General features: G+C 56.8%; 3 protein-coding genes across 4 annotated transcripts; 1 reads left to right on the top strand and 2 right to left on the bottom strand.

Annotated features, from left to right (window-relative positions):
• Positions 1-26: 26 nt before the first annotated feature.
• Positions 27-2,139, bottom strand: ackr5 (atypical chemokine receptor 5). Its single transcript, XM_086110886.1, has 2 exons — positions 1,569-2,139; positions 27-1,241 (listed from the first exon to the last, which is right to left on the bottom strand). The coding sequence occupies exon 2, from the start codon at positions 1,228-1,230 to the stop codon at positions 160-162; it is 1,071 nt and encodes a 356-aa protein (XP_085967012.1). The 5' UTR covers positions 1,231-1,241; positions 1,569-2,139; the 3' UTR covers positions 27-159.
• A 2,447-nt stretch (positions 2,140-4,586) lies between these two features.
• pip4k2ca (phosphatidylinositol-5-phosphate 4-kinase, type II, gamma a) lies at positions 4,587-11,129 on the top strand. Its single transcript, XM_086110026.1, has 10 exons — positions 4,587-4,986; positions 6,180-6,277; positions 6,360-6,456; positions 6,741-6,890; positions 8,449-8,595; positions 9,326-9,364; positions 9,456-9,569; positions 10,449-10,701; positions 10,802-10,905; positions 11,024-11,129. The coding sequence occupies exons 1-10, from the start codon at positions 4,813-4,815 to the stop codon at positions 11,102-11,104; spliced, it is 1,257 nt and encodes a 418-aa protein (XP_085966152.1). The 5' UTR covers positions 4,587-4,812; the 3' UTR covers positions 11,105-11,129.
• A 1,434-nt stretch (positions 11,130-12,563) lies between these two features.
• igfbp6b (insulin-like growth factor binding protein 6b) lies at positions 12,564-20,749 on the bottom strand. 2 transcript variants are annotated; one of them, XM_086110236.1, is made up of 4 exons: positions 20,190-20,749; positions 19,626-19,660; positions 19,013-19,132; positions 12,564-14,370 (listed from the first exon to the last, which is right to left on the bottom strand). In XM_086110236.1, the coding sequence occupies exons 1-4, from the start codon at positions 20,518-20,520 to the stop codon at positions 14,257-14,259; spliced, it is 600 nt and encodes a 199-aa protein (XP_085966362.1). In that variant the 5' UTR covers positions 20,521-20,749; the 3' UTR covers positions 12,564-14,256. The 2 variants fall into 2 exon arrangements, with proteins under 2 accessions (XP_085966362.1, XP_085966279.1); XM_086110153.1 differs by having other exon boundaries at positions 12,564-19,132.
• Between the last annotated feature and the right edge of the window lie 5,489 nt (positions 20,750-26,238).

The following is a 26,238-nucleotide window of genomic DNA, read 5'->3' as shown; positions in this document are numbered from 1 at the left end:
GACTGCTCATTTTTCGGGGGGGCGGGGGGGGGGGGGTCCTGAGAAATGTGTTTTGCGGTCACAACTGAGCATCCTGTTCGCCGCTTCTATCGATATCGTAGCCACGATTTGTCATGCGCGGGCCTTCGTATGTTTCCGAGTTGCCGAGCGAAGAAGCCATCAGGACCCGACTTCGGAATGGCTGGTGCTGACGTCACTGGACTTGCGTCGCGGGCCCTCGCCGCCGGCCGTCTCTCCTCCTCCCCGTGGCGCGGCGCGGGCCCGCCGGGGCAGCCGGCTGACCACGGCGTCGACGAGGTGCTCGCGGAAGCTCTTGCTCAGGAAGTTGTAGAGGACGGGGTTGGCCACGCAGTGGAAGAGCGACAGGCTTTGCACCACGCTGAAGGAGAAGTAGACGAACTCCACCGCGTTGCAGCTGAAGAGGTTGGGCGACAGGTCGTTGATGATCATCAGCATCATGACCAGGTGGTAGGGCAGCCAGCAGGCCAGGAAGACCAGCGAGTAGACGTGCACCAGCCACACCCGCCGCCGGCCCCGCGCGTCGGGGGCCGAGCGCGCGGCCCGGGCGATCAGCGCGTTGCAGGCCACGATGACGCAGGCGGGCCCCAGGAACTGGAAGATCAGGCACAGGAAGGCCACCGAGGCGAACCACTCGGCGTAGCTGCCCTCGGGCAGCATGTAGCAGCCCGGCTCGTTCCACTCCAGCAGGTCCACGTGCACGTTCTCCAGCAGCGCCAGCAGCAGGGAGAAGAGCCAGAGGCCCCCGCAGAGGGCCCAGCGCCGCCGCCCCGCCGCCGGGAACAGGGCGGGCCCCGACGGCCGGCTCAGCGCCAGGTAGCGCTCCAGGGTCATGGCGGCCAGGAAGAAGGAGCTGCTGTAGAAGTTGACGCCGTAGACCAGCGTGGTCAGCTTGCACAGGAAGCGGCCCCACAGCCACACGCGCTCCACCGTCACCTCCATCATGAAGAAGGGCAGCACGGCGATCACCATGCTGTCCGACAGGCTGACGTTGAGCACGCAGAAGAGGACGCCGCCGGCCGAGCGCCGCCGCCGCCAGTTCACCCACAGCACCAGCGCGTTCCCCAGCAGGCCCGCCACGAACACGAACAGGTAGAGCAGGAACAGGCAGATGCGCCGGTACTCGGCGTCCAGCTCCAGGGTGCACTCGTACACGAACCACGGCGAGCCGTTGGCCGGCGCCTGCGAGCCGTTGCCCTCGGCGGCGCTCATCTCCGACGCCGCTGGAAACCACAGGCACCCCCCCACCCCCGGTTGGCGTTTTACCGAAACGGCTCTCGGCGGCGGTCGAAGCCGGGCTACCCCGAAGTCGTTCCGTCGAGCGATTCGAGAGCGCGCGACGTTTTGACTTGCTGTCTTTTCTTTCTTTTTTTTTTGTTTGTCAAGCGCGGTTCAATCGAACGGCGGCGCATTCTGGAGCTCGCGCGCACCGTCCGCGTTTTAGGAAGAGTCCGGTCGGATGGAACCTTTACTCTTAAGCCTCAACCGTTTGCTTTCAAATTTGTCATCGAAACAGGTCAACGATAAATCGAGTATTTAGAAGTGAGCACCTGAAATGGAAGTCCGGCAAACTCCAGCCGGGAAGATCGGAAGGCGGATGACTGCGGATGATGCTGAAGTGTCGGAGCGGCGGCGAAAGCTTAGCGGCTCCGATGTCGACAGATGTCTGAGCTGCGCGCCGGCCTCTCCCGGCTTCTCCCCCACAGAGCAAACAGGACATCCTGTGGGAGTTGCAAAGTGGGGGCTTGGGGGGCGGTCCCTCGCTTCACCTTCAAAATCATCCCGATCAGCACTTTTTCACACGCGGAGCTCTCGACCGTAGCGCGGTGCCTCCCGATGTTTATTGCGCAACGTTTCGCATCACATGACCGCCCCAAAAAGTGCCCTCGGTATTCTCAAACGATGATGATCTGCGTTCATTTGCATTTACGGGAACGGGACCGCGTTTGGGGGCGCCGAGATAATTGCCTTTCCGACAAAGACTTTGCGCTCTGCGTCAAGGTCCGATTGGCCAAGTGGATCACTTGCGTGACCCCCGCTTTGCGCTTTCTCGGCTTTGCAAAGCCTGCTCCCAAATGGGAGCGTTTCGATACGGCGGGATCATCTGGATTTCTCACGCGCTTTCCCGTCAAAGAAGAAGCATTTTTTTTTCCAGAGCTGCTGCGTAGCCCGGCCGAAGCCTCGCGTCCTCCGGAAGACCGGCGTCCGGGGAGAGTCCGGTGCGGGCTTCCCGCCGAAGCTGCCACGCCCCCTGCCCTGCCCCCCCCACCCCCACCCCACCCCCTTGAGCTGAGGGGAAAGGGATGGATGGACGGATGGGTCGTGCGCTCTCTTGTGTTTGGCGTCACCCGCATCTGGCGCTCGACCGCGTTTCCGCCGCAGGGGCAGGCAAAGGTCAGATCGGGGAACGTCGGCTGGGACCTGCGCACTCCGCGCCGTTCTGGAAATTGTCAGCAATTTGCAAGCCGACCCTTGGGCCCGTCGCTCGTCCGGCCCGGAAGCTCGAGACGAGAGACTTGCCGCAGTCAGCGCCTTCTGTCCTCTCCGCTTGGACGGGAAGGAAGCGGTCAGCACAAGTCCTTCTTCTGACACAAAGCAGACAAACAACAGTCCCTGACCTCCACGTGGCCATCGTCATCGCCATCCTCCCCGCCGCCCTCTCCGAGCACGTGACTCGCGCCTCCGGCGCAAAAATGTTCACGCCGCGGACCTTTCGGCTGAAATTCCAAATTGCGGGCGAACTCGGTTGGAGCTTCTCGAAACGTCCGAAAGCAAATCTTTGGCGTTTCGGCGCTTGCGCGGGCAACGGGACGACCGGCGGCGAAACCCGAGAAGGTTGGCGGGCGCGCCTTTCTGTGACTCTTCCGGTCTCTGTGTCGCGAGCTGCCGATGGCGCTCCGAGACGCGCGGCGTCGGAATCCTCCCGACGTGGAGGTCTCCCTTTGTCAGGCCTCGACTTGGTGTCGAGATGTGAAAAGGCGACGGCGGGCCGGACTCTCTTTCTCGTTCTTTGGTGAGGAAGCTGACGGCGCTGCTTGCAAATGCTCATTTTCTCCTATTTCCCAACAGGTTGCCGTGTGCGAGTACACTGAGGTTGTTTCCCCCCCCCCCCCTCCCCATCCTTCCAAACCACAATTGTGTGCGTACTTGGTTTTTTTTTTGGGTGGGGGCGTGACACCTGAAAACACTTGGTGGACTCTGGAAAATGCGTGGCCACCCACTGGGGCGCGCTGGAGCGACTCTTTTGTTTCTTTTCACTGATGCGTTTCATGTGTGTGGCGGCGCGTTGGAGAGAAGGCTTTGTTTTTGCCTTGCGAGATGACGGGAATGAGAACGAACCCCCCCGGGGCGAGTCCTGGTGGCGCGCGTCGTGACGGTTACCGTCGGTCAGCGGCTCCGCCTGAGAAGGTTCCCCGGGTAAGAGTGGAGCGGCTGCGTTTCGGGCCTCTCGAGCGCACGCGCCCGCAGCCTCTGCGAGTCGTCCTTTTTCACCAAGCCTGACTCGTCGACTTGCTTTTTGTGCTTTCCGCTCCAATTGGCAGATTTGTCAACAGCGCTCTTCTCTGTCACTTTCCTGCACAGTCGACGAGTCGGCGTTCGCCAGCCAAGGCGCCCATTTTGCCGGAGAAAAAGGAAAAGCGCCAACACTGACGATCTCGTCTCAATTGACTCCCAATTCGACCCGCTTGCTGTGAAATTTGGGCCTGTTGAATGGAAGAAGCGAACCGTTGACGCCCTCGCTGCAGGGGCGCGCAGAGGGTGGGGCTACTGGGGCGTGGCGGGGGGCATCCACAGCACAGCACCCGACTGCGTACTTCGGGGCGTGCGGAAGGGCCGGCCGGGTTTTAAACGAGGCTTCGGGTCACACCGGAGGCTTTTCGACTGGGCTTGAGGTTTTCCATTGCGGATTCGAGGCCAGGGTCGGGGTTCCGAATGAAGCTTTGAAGCTACAACGAGTGTTGTCAAGAAGAGTTGCGTTTCCAATTAGGGTTTGAAAACGGCTGCATTTCAAAGGAGGGGTCGAAACTCGGGGTCGGAACGAGCGGAACCGCAGAATTTGTTTGGGGCCTGACTGTCAGCGGGTGCATCCTGCTGTGATCGATGCCACTTTCCAGACTTTGATGTCATGTCTTTGTTTGGTACTGAAAAACGTGCCACCCGAGACAAATGATTGATTGATTTTTTTTATTTGCCGTATTGTGCTTCTTGAATGCAATTGCTTCGGGCGGGAATGGACACAACGCTCATCCCGTTGCGGGCATGGCACAAGCTCCGCCCCCTTTTACCGTGGAACGGAAGTGTATTCGCGCCATGCATCGATACGCTGTACTACGGATGAACAAGCCATCTTTGGAACGAATCGACAACGTTTTTCTTATTTGTTGTCATCTGAATTCTTTTTGCACAGCGGCGGTTTCTTTCAAAACCTCTTGAAACGCAGCTGGGTTGAGTTTTGCTTGATTTTTCAGCCAAATCTGGTGAAGTTCCAACGGCGAGCTTCCACGCGCGCTCGCGCGGCGCGCCTCCGCGGTCGGGAATCGGCGCGCGAGGTCGTCGTCCGGAAGCGAGTCCCTTCGCGCACTCCCGAGCGGCAGGGGGCGCCCCGCCCTCTCGACGGCGGAGCGACGCACTCCGCAATTTCCGCCGCCGAAAGGAAAAGTCGACGGACGACGGAAAAGGCTTCGACTCGATCGGCGGCCGATGGAGCGCGAGTTGTTTTGAAGCCGCTTCGAGAGCGTCCGCGGAGGTCGACGACCCGAGCTTTCCTCGCCCTTCGCCCTTCGCCCCTCGTCGATGGCTTCGCTGGGGAACTCGGCGGCCGCTTCGTCGAGCGGCGGCAGCAGCCCCATGGTGGTGCTGGCGCCCAAGACCAAGACGAAAAAGAAGCACTTCGTCCAGCAGAAGGTCAAAGTGTTTCGGGCCAGCGACCCCGTCCTCAGCGTCTTCATGTGGGGCGTCAATCACTCGGTGGGTCGCAAGCTAGCGAGCTAACGCCGCGCTGCTACGCACTCTTAGCTCGGACGTTAGCCGGCGCCCCGAACGCACGCGCGCGGCAAATGCGCCTTCGTACGACGCGGCCGTGGAGATTGAAACAAAACGTGACTTTTATTGGGGCCGAAGCGTATTTGACACCAGAGGACGCCGCACCGAACGAAACGATGACCCTAAGCGCGCGCGCGCGTCCGCGTAAACGGACGGAGTAGCTGCTATCAAAGCGTTTGGGATCACGCTGCGACTCGCGGTTGTATCAACATTTCAAGAACAACGGATTCGTGGGCTGATTATGTTTTCAGTTCATGAATCGGGTAAAAAAAAAAAGAAAAAAGGCGGCGCTTGTTGTGTCGCGAATGGCAACTCGCCCGCTGGCCTTCTCTTGCCGTGAACGCTGCGATCGGTCAAGTGCCGGAAAGAGCAATTGTGGCCCTGACGTCAAGCGGCTCTTTTCTCGTGGGGACTGGAGCCCGCGTTACTTTCGTTCACTTTAGCGCAATGCCAAGGCTGCCCTATTAACAGCCCGCCCCCCATTCCGGCTGGGGCCCCGAGGCCAATGTCAGTCCAGTCACCTCATCAGAATCCCACGCTGAATTTGACGAAAACAAGTGTGCGCGCGCGCGTGTGTGTTTCCATTTTTGGGCGTTTTGTTCCGAGCCACCTGTTTGTTGGCCACCACAACGTGCAAAAATGGATGAATATATAGAAATACAATGAAATAAAAAGCTACAAAGTGGCATTTGAACTCACGACGCGAGGGAATGAAGCCGCAGTACGCCGCGAGCTGCCACACTTGAACTGGCAGAGAGAGAATTTGTCCTTGCAGTTATTCGGGCACCGGCGAGGCGCCGGGCACGGCAAACGAACCGACGCGTTTTCAAAATGTCCATCCCCTTTTCAAAAACCGGAGCCGATTTCAAATTGACAGTCCGAGGCCGTCGGTTCGTTTCTCCGAGCGAAGAGGACTTGTTTTTCAAATGGCTCATTTGGTTCAACACCAAGAGAATCGATCCGCTTTCTCGGGGGAACTGTAACATAGCGAACGGGAGTCAAGTCGACCGTATTGAGATTGATACGCGTTTGCGTTTCTAGAGCGCGGTAACACCCCGGCCTGCCGATTTCAAGGTCTCGCCCGATTTCCTAACGGAGCTCGTGGGCTTTTTCTCCAGATTAACGATCTGAACCAGGTTCCCGTGCCCGTCATGTTGCTGCCCGACGACTTCAAGGCCAACACCAAGATCAAAGTCACCAACCACCTCTTCAACAAGTAAGAGCCACGCGCTCGACGGAGGCCGCCGCGCTCCGCTGACGCTTCAATGACATCGCCGTGCTTCCCTCTCTTGGCGCAGAGAAAATCTTCCCGGCCATTTTAAATTCAAGGAGTACTGTCCTCAAGTCTTTCGAAATCTAAGGGAGCGCTTCGGTATCGAAGATCTGGACTATCAGGTGGGTGACCCGCCGCGGCGGGCGTCCGCTCCGCCGAGCCGCGAACGTCATCTCCAGCGCCGTTCGCCCCGAGCGACGGATCGAAGGGAAGCGGCCTCGATGAGCGGGCGGGCGGCGGAGGCGTGCGTGCGCTATTTTCGTCCGTACGTGGCCGCCCCCGAAAAAAAAAAAAAAAAACGTTGGGACGCGGGCGACTCGACCGTCGGAGCGGCCGCGGAAACGCAGCGACGGATTTGCGGGCGTGCCCAAAGCCGACCGGCTGTCTCTATCCCCCGACTTCCCAGGTGTCTTTGACCCGCAGCCCCCCGACGAGGAGCGTCGACGACCAAGGGGAGGGGCTGCTCCTCAACTCCTACGACCGCACGCTCATCGTCAAGCAAATCTCCGGCGAGGACGTGGCCGACATGCACAACATCCTTTCCGAGTATCACCAGGTGAGTTGGAACGAGAGCGGCTCCGATCCGCCGCGGGCGCGTCGGCTCGTGACCTCGACCGGAAAAAAAGGACCCGACGGGGGCGACGCCGTCGGCGCCCGCGCCGCGTCCGATCACTTTGTTTCCGTCCTGTGCCCCCGACCTATTTTGCCCCGCCGACCGCTTTATGTCGGACGATATTTTCACGGCGCGGCATTTAAGGCGTGGCGGATAAATACTCCAAAAGAATCTGTTTTCGAGAGCTCGAAATAAACACGGGGAGCGTCCGATCCGATGGCTTCGCTCGTGTTCAATGCCTTCAAAATACGAGACGAGGCAAATTCAAAGTGGGTGAAAACGTCGACTCGCCACAGCCCCGAGCTTGATTTTCCGCAAGCGGGCGCTCCCGTCTCGGGCCAATAGGAGACGACGACGCCCGAAGCGTGCGCTTTACGTCCCGTCTCCTTGGTCCTTTTGTTTTAGTCGCCGTTGCTGCGCAAAAGCCCCGCCTCGCGCGGGCAGCGTGTCGGAAAGAGCAACGGTGCCGTCGCGGCGTATTCGGCCGGAACTCGAATCCGGTTGTCTCCGACGTACTTTTACGGCCGCCGTCGTTTGCGATCTCCGCTGCGGGTCGTCGCGGCCATCTGCCTCATGAGCTCACTTGCTCTTTTGGCCGTGAAAAGCGTGCGCCAATCCAGAACCGTGCGCGGAAAGAAAGAAGCTTCTTTGGGGGCGGCAGAGGGCCTTTGACGGCGCAGAGTCGCGGCTTTGCCTTCGGCGTTTGCGCGTTCTCCCCGGGCCCGCGTGGCTTTTCTCCGGGTACTCCGCTTTCCACATTCCAAAACACATGCGTGGCAGGCCGATTGAACGCTCCAAATTGTCCCTCGGCGCGAGCGCGACGGCTGTTGGTCTCTGCGTGTGCGCTGCGATGGGCTGGCAAGCGCTTCGGGGGGGGGGGGGGTCCCGCTCCTCCTGCCCAAAGACGGTTAGCTCACCAAACTAGAATGTTCTCCCTTCACATCTGATCAGGACAATAACCAGATGACCGTGCATGTCTTGTATTTCAGCCCCCCCCCCCCCCCCCCTTGCATTGTGAACGTACTTGGGCACATTTGCTTGGATAGTTGGAAAATAGAGGCGAGCTTGACTTGTTGGAATTTGTTGCCGGTGGTTCCACGGCGCACTTGACTGGGGATGACAAAATGCAAGCTCTTTTTTTTTTTTTTTTGCCCCTCCCGTTTGCCACCGAATAAACTTCGGGGGGGGGGGGGGGGGGGTTGTGTCTGGCTCGCGTTAGCTTTCAACGCCGCAGGCAGCCAGCGATCTCGCCCGCGTTTAGCGCTCTCCGCAGTCGAGATGCAAAACGCGCAAGCGAGCCGGCCGGGCTCGAGCCCGGCGGCCTCGCGGGGGCCGGCCCGTTTGCTTCTCTCACTCGCCCCTTTTGCGGGCTTCTACTTTTCTACTTTGGAAGCCCGGCGCAAGCCAGTGTTGGAAAAATGGTTGACCCCGAGGATGCGTGAGGTCGCCAATTCAAGGATGTCAACTTGCGCACCTGCCGTCTTTTCTTTCTTTGCCGCAGCACATCGTCAAGTGTCACGGGAGCACCCTGCTGCCTCAGTTCCTGGGAATGTACCGGGTTAGCGTGGACAGCGAAGAGACCTACCTGATCGTCATGAGGAACATGTTCAGCCACCGAATGGTGGTGCACAGGAAGTACGACCTCAAGGTGAGGCCAAACGCCGCTTTTCGCTGGCGCCGCCGTCTCCCAACTCGTCTCTATTCGGCTGCGACTTGGAGTGAACTCGGATTCGGGATCAATTTCCGCTGGTAGATGCTTTACAAGACCCCCCCCCCCCGCCCCCAAATAACAACCCTGCCCTATTTTTTTGATGGGCGCTTGGTGACGCAGAAAAAGACGTTTTCTTCCATCTTCTGAGGTTGGCATGCGGTGATCCTTCCGTCTGAGCCGTGCTTTGTCTTTGGAATCGTGTCTGAACTCGATGGGGAAGGACACTTTGCGTGCACGCGTTCAGCATCTATGGGCAGAACACCCGAAATCTTCATGCGACTCAACTCATCGCGATCGAAGGTCAAAGCGGCGCCCGGACTGACAAACGAGGAGGCGGGGGTCAATCGTACAAAATATCCGTCCCAAATACTCCCCGGTGGCAAGGCGTTGTTTTTTTTTCTGAATGCTCGTGAGAAATCTGCTGCGGAGGTTTTAGTTTTAAGATTGAGGGGGGGGGGTGACCGAATCTTTGTGGCGCGCGCTCAGAGTTCAGACAATCGAATGATCGAAACCGTTAATCGCCTGATCTTCGATCACGCGTGCGCTCTTTGACAAGATGTCGACGCATTTTTAAGATGCGGGAAAAGTATTTTTGGAGGGGGGGGGGGGGCGTTCGGTCTGAAAGGTGTGAGAACGACGCGGCTATTCAGTCTGGTTCTCTCCGCAGGGTTCTCTGGTGGATCGGGAAGCAAGCGACAAAGAACGAGTAAAAAGCCCGCTCCGCTTTTCTCCGGCACGTCGTTTCCCGTCGTCACCAAGGCGCGCGCGAATGACGGAATCCTTTGCCTGCCGCGCAGGGTAAGGAGCTTCCCACCTTCAAAGACGTGGACTTCAGGAACAACATGCAGAAGGTCTACGTCACCGAGGAGCAGAAGGAGAAGTTCATGGAGAAACTCAATCGAGACGTGGAGGTGAGCCGGCCGGCCGGCGCCAACGGGGACGCCTCGCCTCGCCGCGACCGCGACCCCGCCCGTCCCGTCCGTCCGTCGGCGGGGGAAAAGAATCCCCGCCACTTGCCGTGTCACTTTCTGCGCCTCCCCAAAAGTCGCTCTCGCTCGACCGAGATGATGCGACTGTTCCACAACGCGTCCGGGCCGCTCCAAATTTGGCTGCCAGAGTACGACCCTTTTGGGACAGCTCGGGCCTTCTTTACGGCTGCGCGGCTGTGCGCGTGATCTTTTTTGCCGTTTTTCGTTGAGAACACGCGACCCCCCCCCCCCCCACACACACTCTTTGTTGCTATGGCGAGCAGGAACGCCAAACGGCCCGGTGGACTTTTCCGTCGGTGGCGCGAGGCCTACTTTTTGCTCTCCCGCGATTTTCGGCCCGTCCTTCATTGAACGAATTAGCTTCGACGGGGGCTGAACAACTCGGTGAAATCGTCAAATTGCGATTCCCCCCTCCCCTCGAAATCGCCATTTGTTTTACCACGGTGCTTTTCGACCAACGAAACGATCTTTTGCGCCGCGTGACGGGATGCCAAGTCGAAGGCGAACGAAGCGCGAGGCGGTTCGTGGCCGACGGGAGCGGGAAGGAGGTTCGGGGAAGTCGTCCACGCGCGGCCCCGCAAAGCGCGGCGCAAACTGCGCGTCCCCGTCGGGCCGCAACCAAAATGCACGTGAAGGAACGTCGGCCTTTGCGCTTCCGACTTGACGTTTCGCGAAGCGCATCATCGGGCCTTCTTCTCGCATCGCGGTCTTTGCGACTTTGTCACGGGGGGGCGGGCGAGATCGGCGACGGGTCGGGCCCGAGCGCCGTCCGAAGGTTGACGAGACTCGTTTCCTCCTCAGTTTCTGGTGAAGCTGAAGATCATGGACTACAGCCTGCTGCTCGGCATCCACGACGTGGGCCGCGCCGAGAGGGAGGAAGAGGAAGGCGAAGAGGTTTCCAACGAGGAAGACGGCGAGGCGGAGAACGGCCCCGCCGCCGGATCGTACGGCACGTCTCCGGAGGGCATCGCCGGTTACATGTCGTGCTGCAAACCTCTGGGAGCCGGCGAGTTTGACCCCTACGTGGACGTCTACGCCGTCGGCGGCTGCTCCGGTGAGCGCCCGCGGCGCTCCGAGTCGGGCCGCGTTTGGCCCAAATCTCGCTGGTGGCTTTTGGCCCGTACCCGATTTGACCAAGCTTTTTGCGGTTGCAGGCGCCCCCCGGAGGGAGGTCTACTTCATGGGCCTGATTGACGTCCTGACTCAATACGACACCAAGAAGAAGGCGGCTCACGCGGCCAAGACCGTCAAGCACGGGGTAAGCGTCGAGGACGGCCTGAAAGAAAAAGACATTTGTCTCTTTTTCTTTTTCGCGCTCTCTTTTCTGCCTTCCCGCTCGCCGCGTTCTGACCCGCACGTTTGCTCTTGTGCCGCAGGCGGGCGCCGAAATCTCCACCGTACACCCCGAGCAGTACGCCAAACGATTCCGGGACTTCATCGCCAACATTTTTGCCTAAACTAAACGCCTTACCGTTGACCAAAGCCGGCGTGCGCGGGCCATCGCTTGAATGTGTTGACACGGAGAAAGGCTTCTTACGCTTTGGCGGCCTTCATATCGGTTTATTTATGTAGAAGATTGGCTCTCGCCATTCCGCCGATGGGAAGAAACGTCCCGCCGGTTTCTTCCTCGTACATTAAAAAGACGAGTTGATGTTTGAAAAAAAAAAAATGGCCTCTCCGACGGCGGCCCTTCCGCTCATTTCCACACGGCGGCACCGTCGTCGCGCTTCGACCGCATTCGAGGCGACGGGTACCCGACCGCTCGTTGAAACACCCGCTCGAAGCGGGCTGCGCTCCCTCACCTTCGGCTCGGCAGAAGAGGAAGGCCGTTGGCGACGCTTCATTCTTTTTTTTTTGAAGCACAAGAATACGAATGACGTCACCAATGACTTTGTTTGCGGCCACGCCGACGCCCAGTTCCCGAAGTCGGAGCTTTGCATTTGTCTTTCGGAATCAAACCATTTAGGAGCGGTTTTGGGGGCCGCATGGCCCACTTGAAAGTCGCGCTCATATTCTGATGTGAATCTCAGAGGGGGTGGGGGGCCATCTGCGATGTGAGCAATGCCCCAAAGGTGTTCCACGTCCACAGTCACGCATGCAGAATTTGCACTTGACTGCCACAAAAATGCAAGAAATGAATTCTTTGCTCAAAAGGACAACGCGACTCGTTCATCAAGGAATATTTGACGCAGCGATTTAATAGATGCGATTTCAATTCAAAGCATCTTGTCGCGGTCGTTTCTTGCTGCCGGTGTGACGTGTTGGTGGAATCTCGCGAGGTCCCCGTGAGCCGTGGGCTTCTCTCCCAAAGTGGCGCGCCGCGTTCAATTCCGCAGTTAACCGAACGCGACGTTCCATGAAAGCGGCGCGGAAGTGGACAGAAGTCGCTCCACTCTGTGTCGGGCCTCATCCGTTGCACGCCTTGTATTTTTGCAAATCGCCATTTTGACCAAAATATATTTTACACACGCAAAGAAAAAAGGCTGCGTTGTTGCTGTTCATTCTACTAACAACGCGCGCAAGAGCGCCGGCCTTCCGAACACTGTGGCCGCCAACCGCAAGTCGTCGAGGAGCCCCTAAGGTGTCGTTTGTCCCTCGCGAGCTGACAACCCGAGAGACGCCACCTCGACTTGAACTTTGACTCAAAAGGTGGGTGGAGTTCAAATCCAAAGCGCGGCGGCGCGGACGGGCCGGGAGGGGGGGGGCCTCCTCTGGACAACTCGAGCGCCGTCGTCCTTCCGGCCGTTTGACGCTTCGAGCGCAACTCGGGATTCGATTTGGGTTCGGCCTTCTCCCTTCCCCAAGCCGAATTCCGACATCGGCCGGAGTCGCGCCAAGGTGCTCCCCGTCGACCGACGTGTCATTCGTTTGCGCGCGTATCGCGGCTGCCGATCGGGAAGCAAGAAGCCGCTCTGCTTGGTGTTCAGGTCTGTTTTATTCATGACGTCTCATGTCCATTGCGCGCGGACATCCATCCGTCGCGGTAACGCGTCGGCACCACATTGGTCAGGAACGCGTCAATTGTCATCACGCTCAGCACACCCGTTTTGTAGGGCTTTGGACGAGTTTTTTCTTTGCCGTTGTGACACATCGAGGAGAACGGAATGTTTTCGTGGACGTTCTCGGCTCTAAAATCAACGAGGCCAAAACACAAAGAAGCTCGACGTGGCTGGAGTGAGCTCTGCCGATGGATATTTTTTTCCATAAAGTGAGGTGCCCCGAAAGCAAAAGACTTAACACCCACGTGAAACAAAATCATCTCCGTCTTTAAATAAGAAATAGCTGACAATATAAAAATACATGGCAATATACTGTAGTTGTTAAATAAAGCAATAATTCATATCTAAAATATATTGAGGTGTATAAAAATATGCCTTACGACGTTTTTTTTTCTTTTTATCTGCCGCTTCAGAGTATCACGCGGTCAACGCACTAAAGTCCAACATACCCAAAGTACGATCGTCCGACAAGCGTTCGCCACACTCACTTGACAATTAAAGCATCCCGGGTCTTTTTCATATAACTATTCGCCATCCCCAGACACGACATCCACAAAAATAGAAGGTAAGGAAGGTTTTAAGTAGTATGCAATGAGCAGACCCCCCCGCCCCCAATAAATAGAGAATCGACTTGTTGAGAGCAGCTTTGGACAGAGGGAGAGAGGATGGTGAGGGAGACGCATTTGTGTCACTTGACCCGCGTAACAGTATTTCAGCCCACTGAGATCAGAACAAACACAGGCGCTGTCAGCTATTCGAAAGTAGAAAGTAGGGATGCCCCGACTGAAAATTTCTGGCCAGAAGATGACCCAAAGGGCTATTTTCGCTTTCCGGGCAAAACACTTGTGTCATAGAAGCAGCGCTGCCAAAACGGGGCATTTTAGTGATGCGGGCAAAAAAAGAAGAACCCCCTTCAAAAGAAGCCCTGTGGGTGTGCTGGCAAGCGCGGCGCCGACTTGGAGTTTGAGGTAAGATTAGACGAGAAGAGAAACGGGGGTTGGCCGATCTGGTCTGGGCGAGCGGTCGCGGCGGAAGCCGGGCCGGGCTGACTAGCGGTGAAAGGAGCTCCACATTCAGCCCACCGTTGGCCCCGGGCCGAGGACTGCACCGCTACTACGGCGGCTGACAAAAGCGCGCGCGTCGTTCGGGAGGAACCACACAGCGCGCACTTTGACAAATTTGCCAAAGTGCCAAAAATGATCCAGGCGAAGATTTAAAAAAAAAAAAAGTATTCCAATTTCTTTGTGTTTTGGCGCCTGGCATTTCGTTCCTCACTTCTGATTTCGGGTTTGGCCAAGAATTTTTATTTGGGTACACCCCGAAGAGAAAGTCAATAAAACTCGAAGCCGAAAGCCGGGGCAAGAGGCAGGGAAAGCATTCCGGCACCAACGGCCAAGAGCGTGAGCGAGCGCCGTTGTCGAGCGACAACGCAGCCGGACGCGCACGCCTGAGCCGCGAGTCCACCTCCGTCTTTCTGACTCTCCCCGTTACCTCTTGTCCGGGCAGTGGCGATCGATTGTAGCCCACGCAAAAAGCTCGCGCCCGTCTCCCCGAACAAACTCTCCTCCTCGTCTTCCTCCGGGCGCAGAACGATGGCAGAGGCTCGGCTCTCACTCGCCGTCGCACGGTGGAACGGCGTCCTCGCCGGTCCGGGAGGGCACCGGAGCGCCCGCCTCGTCCACGCACCAGCAGTGGCCGCGCTGCATCCCTTTGGAAGAGCGACACTGGGTGCGATGGGAAAAGGACGGCGGAGAGAAAATCGCAGGTCATCAAAACACAGTGAGCGCGCGCGCCGGCCGCCGGGGCCAGAAACGTTCACGCCGCGGCGCGTTATGCCCGCGTGGGATTGTGGGTTTTCACATTTGATTTGATTTGATCGATGTCTTGATTTATTTTCAACCCGATCTTTCTGATGGAGTCCATCACATTCCAAGTCCAGCCGGGAAGCGACACGCATGCGCACAACACACGCTCACGTGGTGCAGCGTATTCACCCAAGTAAATACCGTATGCGGTGGCGTTCCTTCAGGGCCAGCGAGGCCTTCTCTGCCGGCCGAAACATTCTCAGAAAAGTAAATGTACTTTTCTGAGAATAACATACATTTAATTGATGTTATTTTCTTTTCATAAATTTGGAAACAAAATGATTCTCTGTAACCTTACGTCATATTATTTCCACTTAGTCGAGTGTTATTTTAAATAACATTGAAAGCCACTCGCTAAATAACCTATTTATTATGGTAGAGTTTTTAACCAATCCTATTTCAGATAGCTTGTGTTGCCAGGTAAACTAAACTTGCTCGGGGCCTTCAGATGAAACGGAGCAGGCCCCTCCCTGCGCGCTGTAAATGAACGGGCACAGTCAGCTCGCGATAGCCAATCAGATCACGAGTCTGCGTACCGGGGCCAGCCGGAAGGGCTGACGTCGACGCTGGACGTGCGCGTTCGGTGATTGGATGAGCGCCCGCCAGAGAGTGCTGTTGCTGCATTTTAACCCAAAATGGCCGAAGGAGAGGACGTTGATCTGGTTGCAGGACTACTTTCCACACCATTTTCAAGACGGACCTTCCGCCGGATTTACCAATTGAAGTTGTTTTACCAAGGCAGCAAGGAAACATCAGAGCACGGCTGGCCACTTACAAGCTACGGTGCGTTTGGGGACACTCGCGTAGATCTGCAGCTCAGTGAACAGGCACTACATTGGTGAGTCAATGAATTTTATTTTACATTTGTTCTTGTTATTTTATTTCGTTAGTATTAATGGTCACGAAATACAATGGCAAAGATACAAAAATGTATCAAATAAATCAGCTGCAATTTCGAATGGCGCATTGTAGTCCGCTTCGTGCACTAAAATTCGTTCAATCTCAGCTGCTCAACATTTTCAGTTATTTGCTGTTGTCTAGCCTATTCTCAAAATGCAAATGATCTGTTCATTTTATTTTCAAAGAATAGTTTGTTTTGTTATTGTGTGGTTGGTGTCTTGTATGAAACTGCGACATTGCGCAATTTATTGGACAGACTTGTTTATGATCACACGGCGTCATTTGGGTGGCATTTTTTTGAGTATTTTTTAAATCTTTTTATTTTTGACAACATCTGTAAATTGAGTTTCCTGCTCTTAATTGCGAATGCATACTTGATGGTTTTCAATGCTCCTGAAATTAAGTGCTGCCTTTCAGCCTATATTGTGTTCATGTACAGTATGTGGCCTCACTGAAGGCCTAAGGTTGAAATGCACGGCCCGCCACTGACCGTATGCCAGGGGTGTCCAAAGTCGGTCCTCGAGGGCCGATGTGCTGCCTGTTTTCCAGCTCTCTTCGGAGCAACACGCCTGATTCAAATAATCGGGGTCGTTCTAGTGCTGCTTCAGAGCTGGCTGATGAGCTGATCGCCTGAATCAGGCGTGTTGCAGGCGAGAGAGCTGGAAAACAGGCAGGACGGCGGCCCTCCGGGCCCGGAGCTGGACATGCCTACCGTATGCCTTCTTGCGTGCGTCGCTCTCAGTCCCGACGCATTTGGTGGCCGTCGCAAGGATTTTGGACCGCTCTTTCTGACGGAAACCACGATCAACATTTGAGCCGATTTTCTGACAGAGGTTACGGACCGAATGGTTCACCGATTGCTGATCTCTTGATTGAAAAGATAATAATGGTCATTTGCGGCCGTGCGTACCAAGAATAACTTGTTGACGCGGCCTCAGATGTTTAGTTTAGATACAAACTAGTATCGCTCCCTTCCTTTGAAGCTATTCTCAGTTTTCAGTCAAACGTGATATTGCCTCACTGGTGTTTCTTCTGTGTCGTTTCATCACGAAACGCCACCGAATGAACACCAGTCATTTCCAAACGGCAATGGTGAGGAAAAAAAAAGTCTTTGCAAAAAACATGAGAGCAAAAATAAATGTTTATCTGATGATTCAATCCAATGGGATAGTCAACTCGTATTATTGCTCTCGATTTACCGGTCGAGCTACGTCCCGACCCTCACCTCTGGTCACGAGCTATGGGTCGTGACCGAAAGAACGACACCCCGGATACAAGCGGCATTCCAACCGCTTCTCCTCCACGTCGAAAGGACGCCTCCCTGGTGATGTCTTACTGGCAAGAGGCCCCGAGGACGACCCAGGACACACTGGAGAGACTACAGTACGTCTCCCAGCTGGCCTGGGAATGGCTCGGGATCTCCCGCGATGGGATGTACAATGGGACCAAACTCCATCGCATCCGTCTTCTTTTCAATGAAATTCAAGAAATTCTGTGCCATTCAGGTCTTGATTTCCTCTCGACGGGACAGGATAAAAGTGGCCTCAATGAGTGGGACATACAGTAGGGCTGACGGTGATTCGCATAGCGGCGGAAGCAAATACCGCGTTTCCGTAAGATGGAAGCCAATGGGAGCAGAGCCGGTGAGAACAGCAGAGGCCCCAGAATTGAGCCCTGTGGAACACTACACGACAGCGGGGCACTTCGTGACTCAGAGCAACCGAGGCTAACGCAAAAGGTTCCGTCGACTAAATGGAGCCTAAACCGCTCATTGGCGCTACCGCCAATGCCCACCAGGTGCTGCAAATGAGCCAACAGAATACTGTGATCCACCGTATCAAGCGCCGCGGTTCAATCCAATCAAAACCAGGCACGCATAGTCTCCGGTGTCATTTGCCAGGAGGATGTCATTAAAATCTTGTCACAGTGCTGACTCTGCGCTATGCATCATCTTCAAACCCGACTGGAAGACTTCCAAGACATTCTGTTCATCCAGGAAAGGTTTAGACTGCATGCGCACCACCTTTGGCAGATTTTTTGGAATGCAAGGCAGCTTGGGAATGGGCAGCACCGCAAAAGGGTCGCACCACCGCATGTTTGAATTGTTGGGGGAACGATACCAAAAGACAGGCTGCTGTTGATAATGGCCAGGACCGACGGAGGGGTTTTGACTGCAGTTTTCAACAGAGCCACCGAATCCGGTACGGCACGGCATGACGAGTTCAACAGAGAGGTGAGTTCCTTTCTGTTTGAGGAGGGAACGCAAAGGTTATTCAAGGCATAAGAGAACCGCCCAGCGGCGAGAGGGTTAAAAATTGACCAGCTGCGCTTGGGAGCGGCAGATTTAACAGCCTCGCGTAAGAAAACGACATCAAAGAAAACTGTCACGTGATCAGAGATCACATTGTCCAAGACTTTCAAGTTTGACACTGCCGGACCATAAGCAAGAACAAGGTCTCAAATCTGTCCCTGTTCATGTGTCGGGCTGGTCACGGTGCACAAAATGAACCCTTTTCAGGCACCAATTATGATAACCTGTAACCTGACAACATGATAGGTTGTCCGCTGGAGTAACCGCTGTCCCCGAAAGGGTTAAGAGTCAAGAAGTCTTCACGGGGCCTTTTCTCGTGGTTTTTCAGGACAACGCCCATGAATATTAATCGCCTCATGAGGAGCATATGAGCAGCGGCGGCGCTTGCGTGAAGGGCGCGCACGAAGGCGGAAGAGGTCGCGCCAGAAACGGAGGCGACGTCATCTCGCCACTAGCGCGCTCAAACGCAGCCGAACTTGCCACGCATTGTCGAAAATCCAACAGCGAATAGCGATCAGAACCCAGTCCAGACTCGGGGAGAATAGCGGCGAGCGCCGCCAATGGAAAATAAAGCCGAAGCACGCCGTCCGCCATCTTCAAAGATTCACTCGAATCCGCGTCTGAAACGCCGGCCATTTGTGGCCGGCCCGAGCATTCACGATATCGATCGTTTATCTCCACGGAGACATTTGAAATTTGAAATCGTGTTCAGTGTCATTGTAAAAGAAAACATCTCACAGTTAACCGGTGAATCAAAACATGCAACTAACTCAAGGCAACTCGTGAAAACGAGTCGTAGAAGCCGGCTCACCGCGCGACGTCCCACTTTTTATACGACAGTATTTCCTTCCGTCCGTTTTCTGACCCGCGTATCCTCAGGAGGGTGGCGGGGCGTGCCGGAGCCTCTCCCAGCTGACTTTGGGCAGTCGGCGGGGGACACCCTGAACCGCTTGCCAGCCCATCGCAGGGCACACGGAGACCAACAAGCATCCGCGCTCGCGCCGCGGGACGATGCAGCTTTTTCCATTCACCGGAATGTAGGAGGAAAGCGGAGTACCCGGAGAAAAGCCACACACGCACGGGGAGAACAGGCGAAGGCCACACGGGACGGCCGGTGCCGCACCTCTGCACCGTGAGGCCGAGGCGCCAAGCGGTCATAAAACGCTGATCTTATTTTCGCCTCTGAGAGGCGAGGGAGAGAAAGGAAGGCGGCGGTTGACTTTCTGCCGCAGCTTTTATCCAGTGTGGCACCGCGCCGGCATTCCCGACAATGCCGGCTCGCTTCCTGACCTGCTTTTGTCTGTAGAAGCCTCGGGTGTCGCAGTTGGGGATGTAGATGTCGCGGTCCGACCGGATGATGGTCAGCTGCAAGCCTCTCAGGACGCTGTTGAGCAGCTTGCGGCACGGCGCCTGTGAGAGACGCAAGGCGCAGTGCGACTGGGGCCAAAGCTTACGAGAGAGACGCTTCATGGCGTCGGGTCACGCGCGTTGTGTCGCGCGAGAGCCGCCCGACAGCCATAAGCGGGGAAAGCATGTCGACGGGGCACATTTGCCGCGAGGTTACGTAAGCGCCTTGTCGTTCCACAATGCTTCCGATTTTTCGGATGACCTTTGGACGATTTTTGTGAGACTTTGTCCCAATTGACCAAATGATCAATCATCTCTGATCACGTATCTTCCTTCCACAAGCCTCGGGTGAAACCGCAAATATTTTGTGCGGGCTTGAAAGCTGGCCAATCGCGATCATACTTGGTTAATTGCGCCGCACGCGTCGTAGCGCATAATGCCGCGTGTGAACACGTGAAAGCGCAAAGCCGTTTCCTCAAAGTGCGCGTCCATCCCCAATCCGTCAGCGTGACCTTGTCAGGCGGGCGTTGTTCAGGTGTAGAAGAAGACAACTTACTTTTTCACTGTCACTGCTGCGGGACGGATGAGGACCTGAGAGAAGACCATACGGCAAAACCAGATGAGTGAAACGCAGGCATCCGCCTTCTTATCATCGCACGGGAGGAACCGGAGCTTGATCGCTGTGCGCGCAGAACCGTTTCAAGCCATCGAGCGACGGATCCGACGGACGGGCGCTCATCGGCAGTGACTAAGATCATTTGCGCCGAGGCGTTTCTATTTCACACGACGGAGTCTCGGTTTGGCAGTAAAAAGCTCCTCCGTCGGGACGTCGGCGCCTCCGTTACGGTCGCGCCGAACACCGTGCGAGTCGCGTCAATGCGGGTCATCGCACGATTGGGACACCGTGGCAGCGGCCCACGGAAAGGCCATTCAGCCTTTCTGTGGGTGTCCCGCATACGTTTTGGGCAACTTGCTAACAAATTGCCAGAGGGGGGGGGGTGAAGGAAGACATCGCAGAGCAGCACTGGATGTTGGAGCTCGCAGCTTGAAATGGACAATCGGTGGCCATCGGCACGTCCTCTATCGCGACCGCATAGAAACGCGCGCGCGTGTCTCTTACCTGTGGGGTGGGGCCTCTCGGTGGGACCGGTCCTGATCTGCTTGACACAAAGGCCCCTGCCTTGCAAGAGAGCCTGCAGGGGGCTGCGCTCCCCGGGCGGCGGGACGCAGCGGAGCCCCTTGGCGCAGCTCAGAGCGTACACGCCGCACGGCTCCCCCTGGGCCGGCCCGCGCTCCCCGGGGGGCCTCGCCGCCGCCGCCGCCGGCGGATCCCCGCAGCCGGGACAGACCTTGAAGGGGCCGGAACGCTTGGCCCCCGTCCGCGACGCCCCGAGAACAATCAGGATGAAGACGACGCCGGTCGAGTTACGGAACGCAGGCATTTCCGGCATTCCGCGCGCTGACGGGTGAACGGGGCTGAAGCGACGGCTCCCCTCTGCGCCCTCTCCCTTTTCGTACTCGCCCTCCCGCTTCGAGGACGACGGCTATCCTCGGTGCGTCGCCGGCGGCCGGGTCCCCTGCGCTGCCAGAACCGAGCTCCGGAGCGACGCGGCGCGGCGCCGGCTTTTAAAGAGCTGAAAGGCGGCGTGTCGGTGAGTGAGAGCGAGAGAGAGAGAGCACAGCTATGACACCTTCAGGGGCTGGGACTTACCGAGAGAGAGAGAGAGAGAGAGAGGAAAGGAGGGGGTGGCAGGGAGGGAGAGAGGAAGCGGGGGGTGGGGGGGGGTGTGCTGTGCTGTGTCCCTTTCACAAGTGATCCAAATAGCCTCACATGCAATCTTCATGGACAACCCATTCAGCGCTCGCCGAGGTCGAGGACCGTCCCGGAAGAACGTGGCTAACGTAGACAAACGCGCTTCCATCACCGTTGCCGCCGCTTGACAATTCGCTCGGAGGGACGTAAGTGCATGCGCGCGCACGGCGTTCCCCGTGGCAACGCCGGAGAAAAACCACAAGCGCCAAAGGAGGTCAATTCGCCCACGGCATTGACCGCGGCCGGCACCCGTCCGCATCCCGGATTGTCGGCGGACAATATGGTCGGGGCCCGCTCCCGCTCCTAAAAATAGCGGCGGCTATTTTTGAGCGACGTGGATCACCGGCGTCACCTTCGCCTTTCTCCTCCAAATGCCAGCACAAAACGCCGCTCGCTCCGGCCGTCGCCGTCATCGCGTCGTTTGGCCGCGGGCGAACGTCGCCCCGTCGCAAAAAGCCGAGCGAACGCGGGCGCCGCGTCATCCTTCGCTCATCGGTCCCCCGCTCTCGTGACCCCGCGACCCGCATTTGCCCACTGTCGCCGAGTCGCGACCCACTTTTGCACAAGTCGGGAACAAGAAAGAACGTCTCCCGTATCGTTCCCCGATCGCCTCGGAAAACCACGTGGCGCGTTTTTCAACCGCGTGCTGCGAGTGCCGGCGCACTTCCATCCCTGCGCTTTCGGGAAACTCCTTTGTCGTCGTCTTCTCAAATGAAATATGAGAAGAAGACGGCATGGCAGCGTTCGAGTCACAGCGGTGACTCGGAACGCCGGCGGTATCCAATTCCCTGCGGAACATTTCTTCACGGTACGCGCTCACGACAAGGCGCTGTCGACGCGCCGCGGCTCGAGAGAGGACGTCGCGGCGCGCTCGGGCTAATATCGCTCGGCGGCAGTTCAGGAGAACGCGGGGCCCAAAAGGCTCGCGTTGATCTCGGCGAGGGCGGCCGACGTCGCCCGCCGACACGCGTCGGCATCCGTTTGCGGCCTTCGGCGTCAGTCCGCATATCGGGCGTAGCCGGAGAACGTTCCGGGACGAGCGGCGGAGCGAGCGGGGCTCTCCGCTTCCGCATCTGCCGGGACGAGTCTTTTTTTGCTACTCCCGCCAACCGGCGCCGACGCCGCGGCGACGCTCTCGATTGTCCAAAGTCCAGCCGTCCCGACTCTGAAAGCGGGAACGCAAATTGCCCTCGGCGACGCCATCATTTATTTCTGGGTTGTCTCCGCGCAGATGGAATCCCGGGCGGCCGGCGTTTTGTCCACCTTCCCTTTGCGTCCGCACGCCGCGGTATTTCGCCGGCCAACCGTCAGTGGATTTCCGGTCACGCGTGTTCAACGGCCAATCGGGTGCCCGCATAACCCGCAAATCGGGAGCGGTTGTTTTTCTCGCGAGCGGTCTTGACCGACCAACACGGTCGTCTAGCCTCTGTCGCTGGCGTTGTATTCCGGTGAAATCCACGATCAAGAAACGGATGCACCGAGAAATGGATTTGTATGATTTTACATTCACAAAGCGTTGACTCTCAAATGCTCTCAAAACATGCCGAGGGATGATTACAAAATCGTACGCCGGCTTCTACACGACGCCCCGATGCCGCGGCCCAGTCGGATTTGATTTGTTTGTTTGTTTTTTGCCGGTCACGTTCGATCCTTCCATAAGGAATGGCCCGAACAGGATGTGAGCTCCGGAATACGGAGCCATCTCATTCAAAAGTAAAAGTCACTTCACAGAAGTGACATTGACACGGCGCAAGCGTCTGCCGCCGAGCCGGACAAAGTGGCCGTTTCCCTTCGACGAAAGGACGGCCGGCCGGCCGGCCGCGTAGCGAGCCGCTGCTTCGGGGTTCCCTTGGCAACTCGCGGGAAGAAATGACGGGCGAACACGGAGAGCGCAAGTGAATGCTAATCCGTGGCCAAACCAACAAGAAAATCCATTTGATAGTGCCCGCTTATAATCCAGAGCTATTTTGGGACGCCAATTGGTTCAACAAATGCGCGGCACGGAGCAGAGCGAGCTCCTTTTCATCCATCCCGAGAGCCCGGGCGGTCGCGCCGATGGCAGGCAAAGCGTTGGGATGGACGGGGCTCACGGTCGAGAGCCCGACTTGTCACAATGCTCGCGTTTCAGTCTCCGCGCAAGCGAACGCTCTCCGCGTCGGCCATCCCGGCCAATCCAAAGGCGACGAATGTGCTTTTGCCTCGGAAAACAACGCTGCGCCTTTGGGCGAGGTTGCCCGATGGATATGAAGCGGTTCCACGCGTCGGACGGATGCTGCGGAGCGCGCCGGCAAGTCGATCATTTCTTTCCCGCAAACAAATCGTGAGTCGGGCGAAGCTTTTCAGCCGCCGTAGGACCAACCGAGAACCGGCTCGTCCTTGAAGCCGAAGCGGCCTCGCTCGTGGCCCCCCCCCCCCCCCCGTCCTTGGCAATGAAGGTGGAGCCAGGAAGCGGGTCTTTGTTTTTCGAAAACATTGCCTCGGCCCCCCCTCATCCGGGATCGCTTCGTTGTTTGCTATTTGGTTTTATTTCATGACTAAAGGCTCCCAAGGAAACGACAATCATCCGTTGGTGACGGTTGAAGCGCAGCCGTTTTTCGACCGCAAATCCAATCATCAAATGAATTGATGCTTCACCGTTTCGAGACCGAAGAGGAAATCATCTCAGATGTCCGTCGTCTTCCGTGCAAGAAGGAAGACGTTTGCAAAGAGCCGCTTGGACGTCGGAAAGCTCCGCTCAACATTGTGGCCGATTGTGTTACAAACCAAATTTGGAGCTGAAACCGAATGAACTCGTGCATTTTCTGCATTGTCACTTTGACATGAGGAGGGGGTGGAATTTAAAACGGTCGGGTCATTTATTTTTTTTTTTGGCCATCGATTATTAAAATACCGGTTAGCGGCGGCCTAAAACGTGAGCTTCCTCTTCCACGGTTTGGAAAACGTCAGCGGCGACATTTTCGGCGCTCGTTCGACTTGCGTATGGAAAGCCGACACGCACGCCAACGGAAGAAGCTCCGGGAGCGCGGCGGCAAAGCGCGCTTCGGCGGCACGCCAGTCGACGGCGCGCTCGCATCCTTTGCGGGTGCCTCTGATTTGTGCCTGACATTTCCTGCAAGAGTCGACCCACGGCGTTTGTCTCGAAAGAGGACGAAGGCAAAGTCCCCCCCCCGCCCCCCACCTCCCCTGACATTTCCACAAGCCCGCCGCCACGCAAGTAGGAGACTCTTTCAGGCCCGGCCATGAATTTCCCCAGCGGTGACGCACACGCTGTCCACTTATCTCAAACATTTGCAAGCTTTTCTGCTCTTAAAGGTCAGGCTCCCGTCAAAGCGAGCACGGCGACCCGCCGCGTTGGTTGCGGGAGCTCTTTTGTCAGGCGGGCTCGGGACCGAGCGAAAAAAAAAAGCACCTTTGGATCCAGCGTACCTGAATGGCAAAACGAGCGCGTGTCGAGCGGGCCGTGCCGCGCGCCCGCCACTTGCGAGTCAGCCAAATGCCAGATGCTCGTCATGGCGGCGCTGGCGTATTTGTCCATCTGGAGCGCTTCGGGGCTGCGCTCGGGCCTCCGATCCGCCGGCAGCAAAAGTCCATTCGAACGGATTAGTCATCGGAAACACGGCATATCGTCCCGAAAGATTTGATCGCGGTGACGGGATATAAAGTGCACTTTAGCGACAGCGCAGCGCGTCCAAAGCGCTCGACGGCGCCGCCAATCCTTTTCGGAACGCATGTCCACACGCTAACGGCAACGTAGCGCGCCACTCCGATCTGGAAACGCTCTTTGGCCGTTCATTTTCAACATCTTCTTTCTGCTTCTCATTGTTTTTTCGCTTGTTCGCGAGGCATCCGAACGCGTTGCAATCGCGGTGGCGCAATGAATGAAACTCGCATGTCGAGCGAGCGCCGTACGCAGCTTGATCATCCGCAACGTGCTCGGAAAGCATTTTAGGGGCACTCCGAGTGCGATGCGGCTCGCCGACAACCGCGGAAGCCGTGGCGAAAAGTCGGCGCGCCGTGGGAAAGCCCAAACGGGGTTGAAAGCGAGAAGCTTCGGTCTTTGCCCCGAACAGCGAGGCTGCGGCTGCAATTTCTCTTCCGCTGGGAGTGACGACCAACGAGCACGGGCAAGGTGGCCCCGCGGATGTTCCTGCCGTCTCCCAGGCAGCGGCCCAACAAAACAAGGCTCGCACACCGGCGGGAGCGTTCTCGCCCACGTGAATGACACCGGCCCAGTCAGGAGATTGGCAGGTATCGGAGCGAGGCCGCGTCTGCCCCGGGCTAGGTCTCGCGCTCTTCTTCCGTGACGCGGCGGCAAAGAAGCAAAAGCTCGTCAAACGCAAATGCGAACGGAGCGCGCGTTGCCAATTCAGCCGAGACAAAACAACGTCGGCTCTGCGCACATCCGATCGGGAGGATAAGATTGGATGATAATTTGCATTTGATTCCGCGCACCCCGGAGGACTGCAGATCACACTCCTCGGCCTTCCCGGTCCGGTCTATTCAAGGGCGCCGGAGAGGAGGCTCCTAATTGTAAATAGCATCGATGTTTCGGACGTTTCACAATCATTTGAACACAAGGCGTGGCCGCAACGTACGCAGGCCAACAATGTGACGGGAACCGCGGTCATATCTTCTTGATCTTCTGCACGGAATGGCTAATATCGGTGCCACCTCGATGAGCTGAGAGGAGTCGTGACATGGCGACGACCGGTCCGGCCTTCTCTCTGTCTTTTGCCGGCACACCTCGAGGACCCGCGCAACGGCCACGCGATGGATGCGGCGACAACAGCGGGTTCGTCATGCGCTGAAGTCATTTCATGACTGCGGGAGTTGATGGAGTGCAATAGGATGGAGCGCTATGGCAATTCACATGGCGACCATGTACCGTATTTTCCGCACTATAGGGTGTTGTTCTTTTAAAACACTCTCGACAAACGCAGGTACGTCTTTGTCCGTCTCCGTGCCTTCTCTTCTTCAGTTCGACTCGAGAGGCGTACAAGACCGCCTCCGAAAAACCTAAACTAACGATCACTTCAATGAAACTACGAACATTGAAAATAATGCATCAAAACTGAAAAGCAAGACAGGATATCGCAAAATGATTTCTTTAGCCCCCCCCCCCCCCCTTACAGAATTTATATTGTGATTTCCTCATTTGTGAATACACAACAAAGGAATAAATCACTCCTACTGACATCTGATCGTACTGTTGGGCTATGATCAAGGAAATGCCAATGCGTTTTTCGGAGGCGGTCATGAACGCCTCTCGAGTTGAACGGAAGAAGAGAAGGCACGGAGACGGACAAAGACGCACCTGTATTTGTTGAAAAAAGCAGAGCTGTGGTTTTATTATTAT

The sequence above is a fragment of the Hippocampus guttulatus genome, chromosome 1 (assembly GCF_054856545.1).
Source record: "Hippocampus guttulatus isolate MCC_2025c chromosome 1, RoL_Hgut_1.0, whole genome shotgun sequence".
NCBI classification, from domain to species: domain Eukaryota; kingdom Metazoa; phylum Chordata; class Actinopteri; order Syngnathiformes; family Syngnathidae; genus Hippocampus; species Hippocampus guttulatus.
This window is presented reverse-complemented; position numbering and strand designations above follow the sequence as displayed.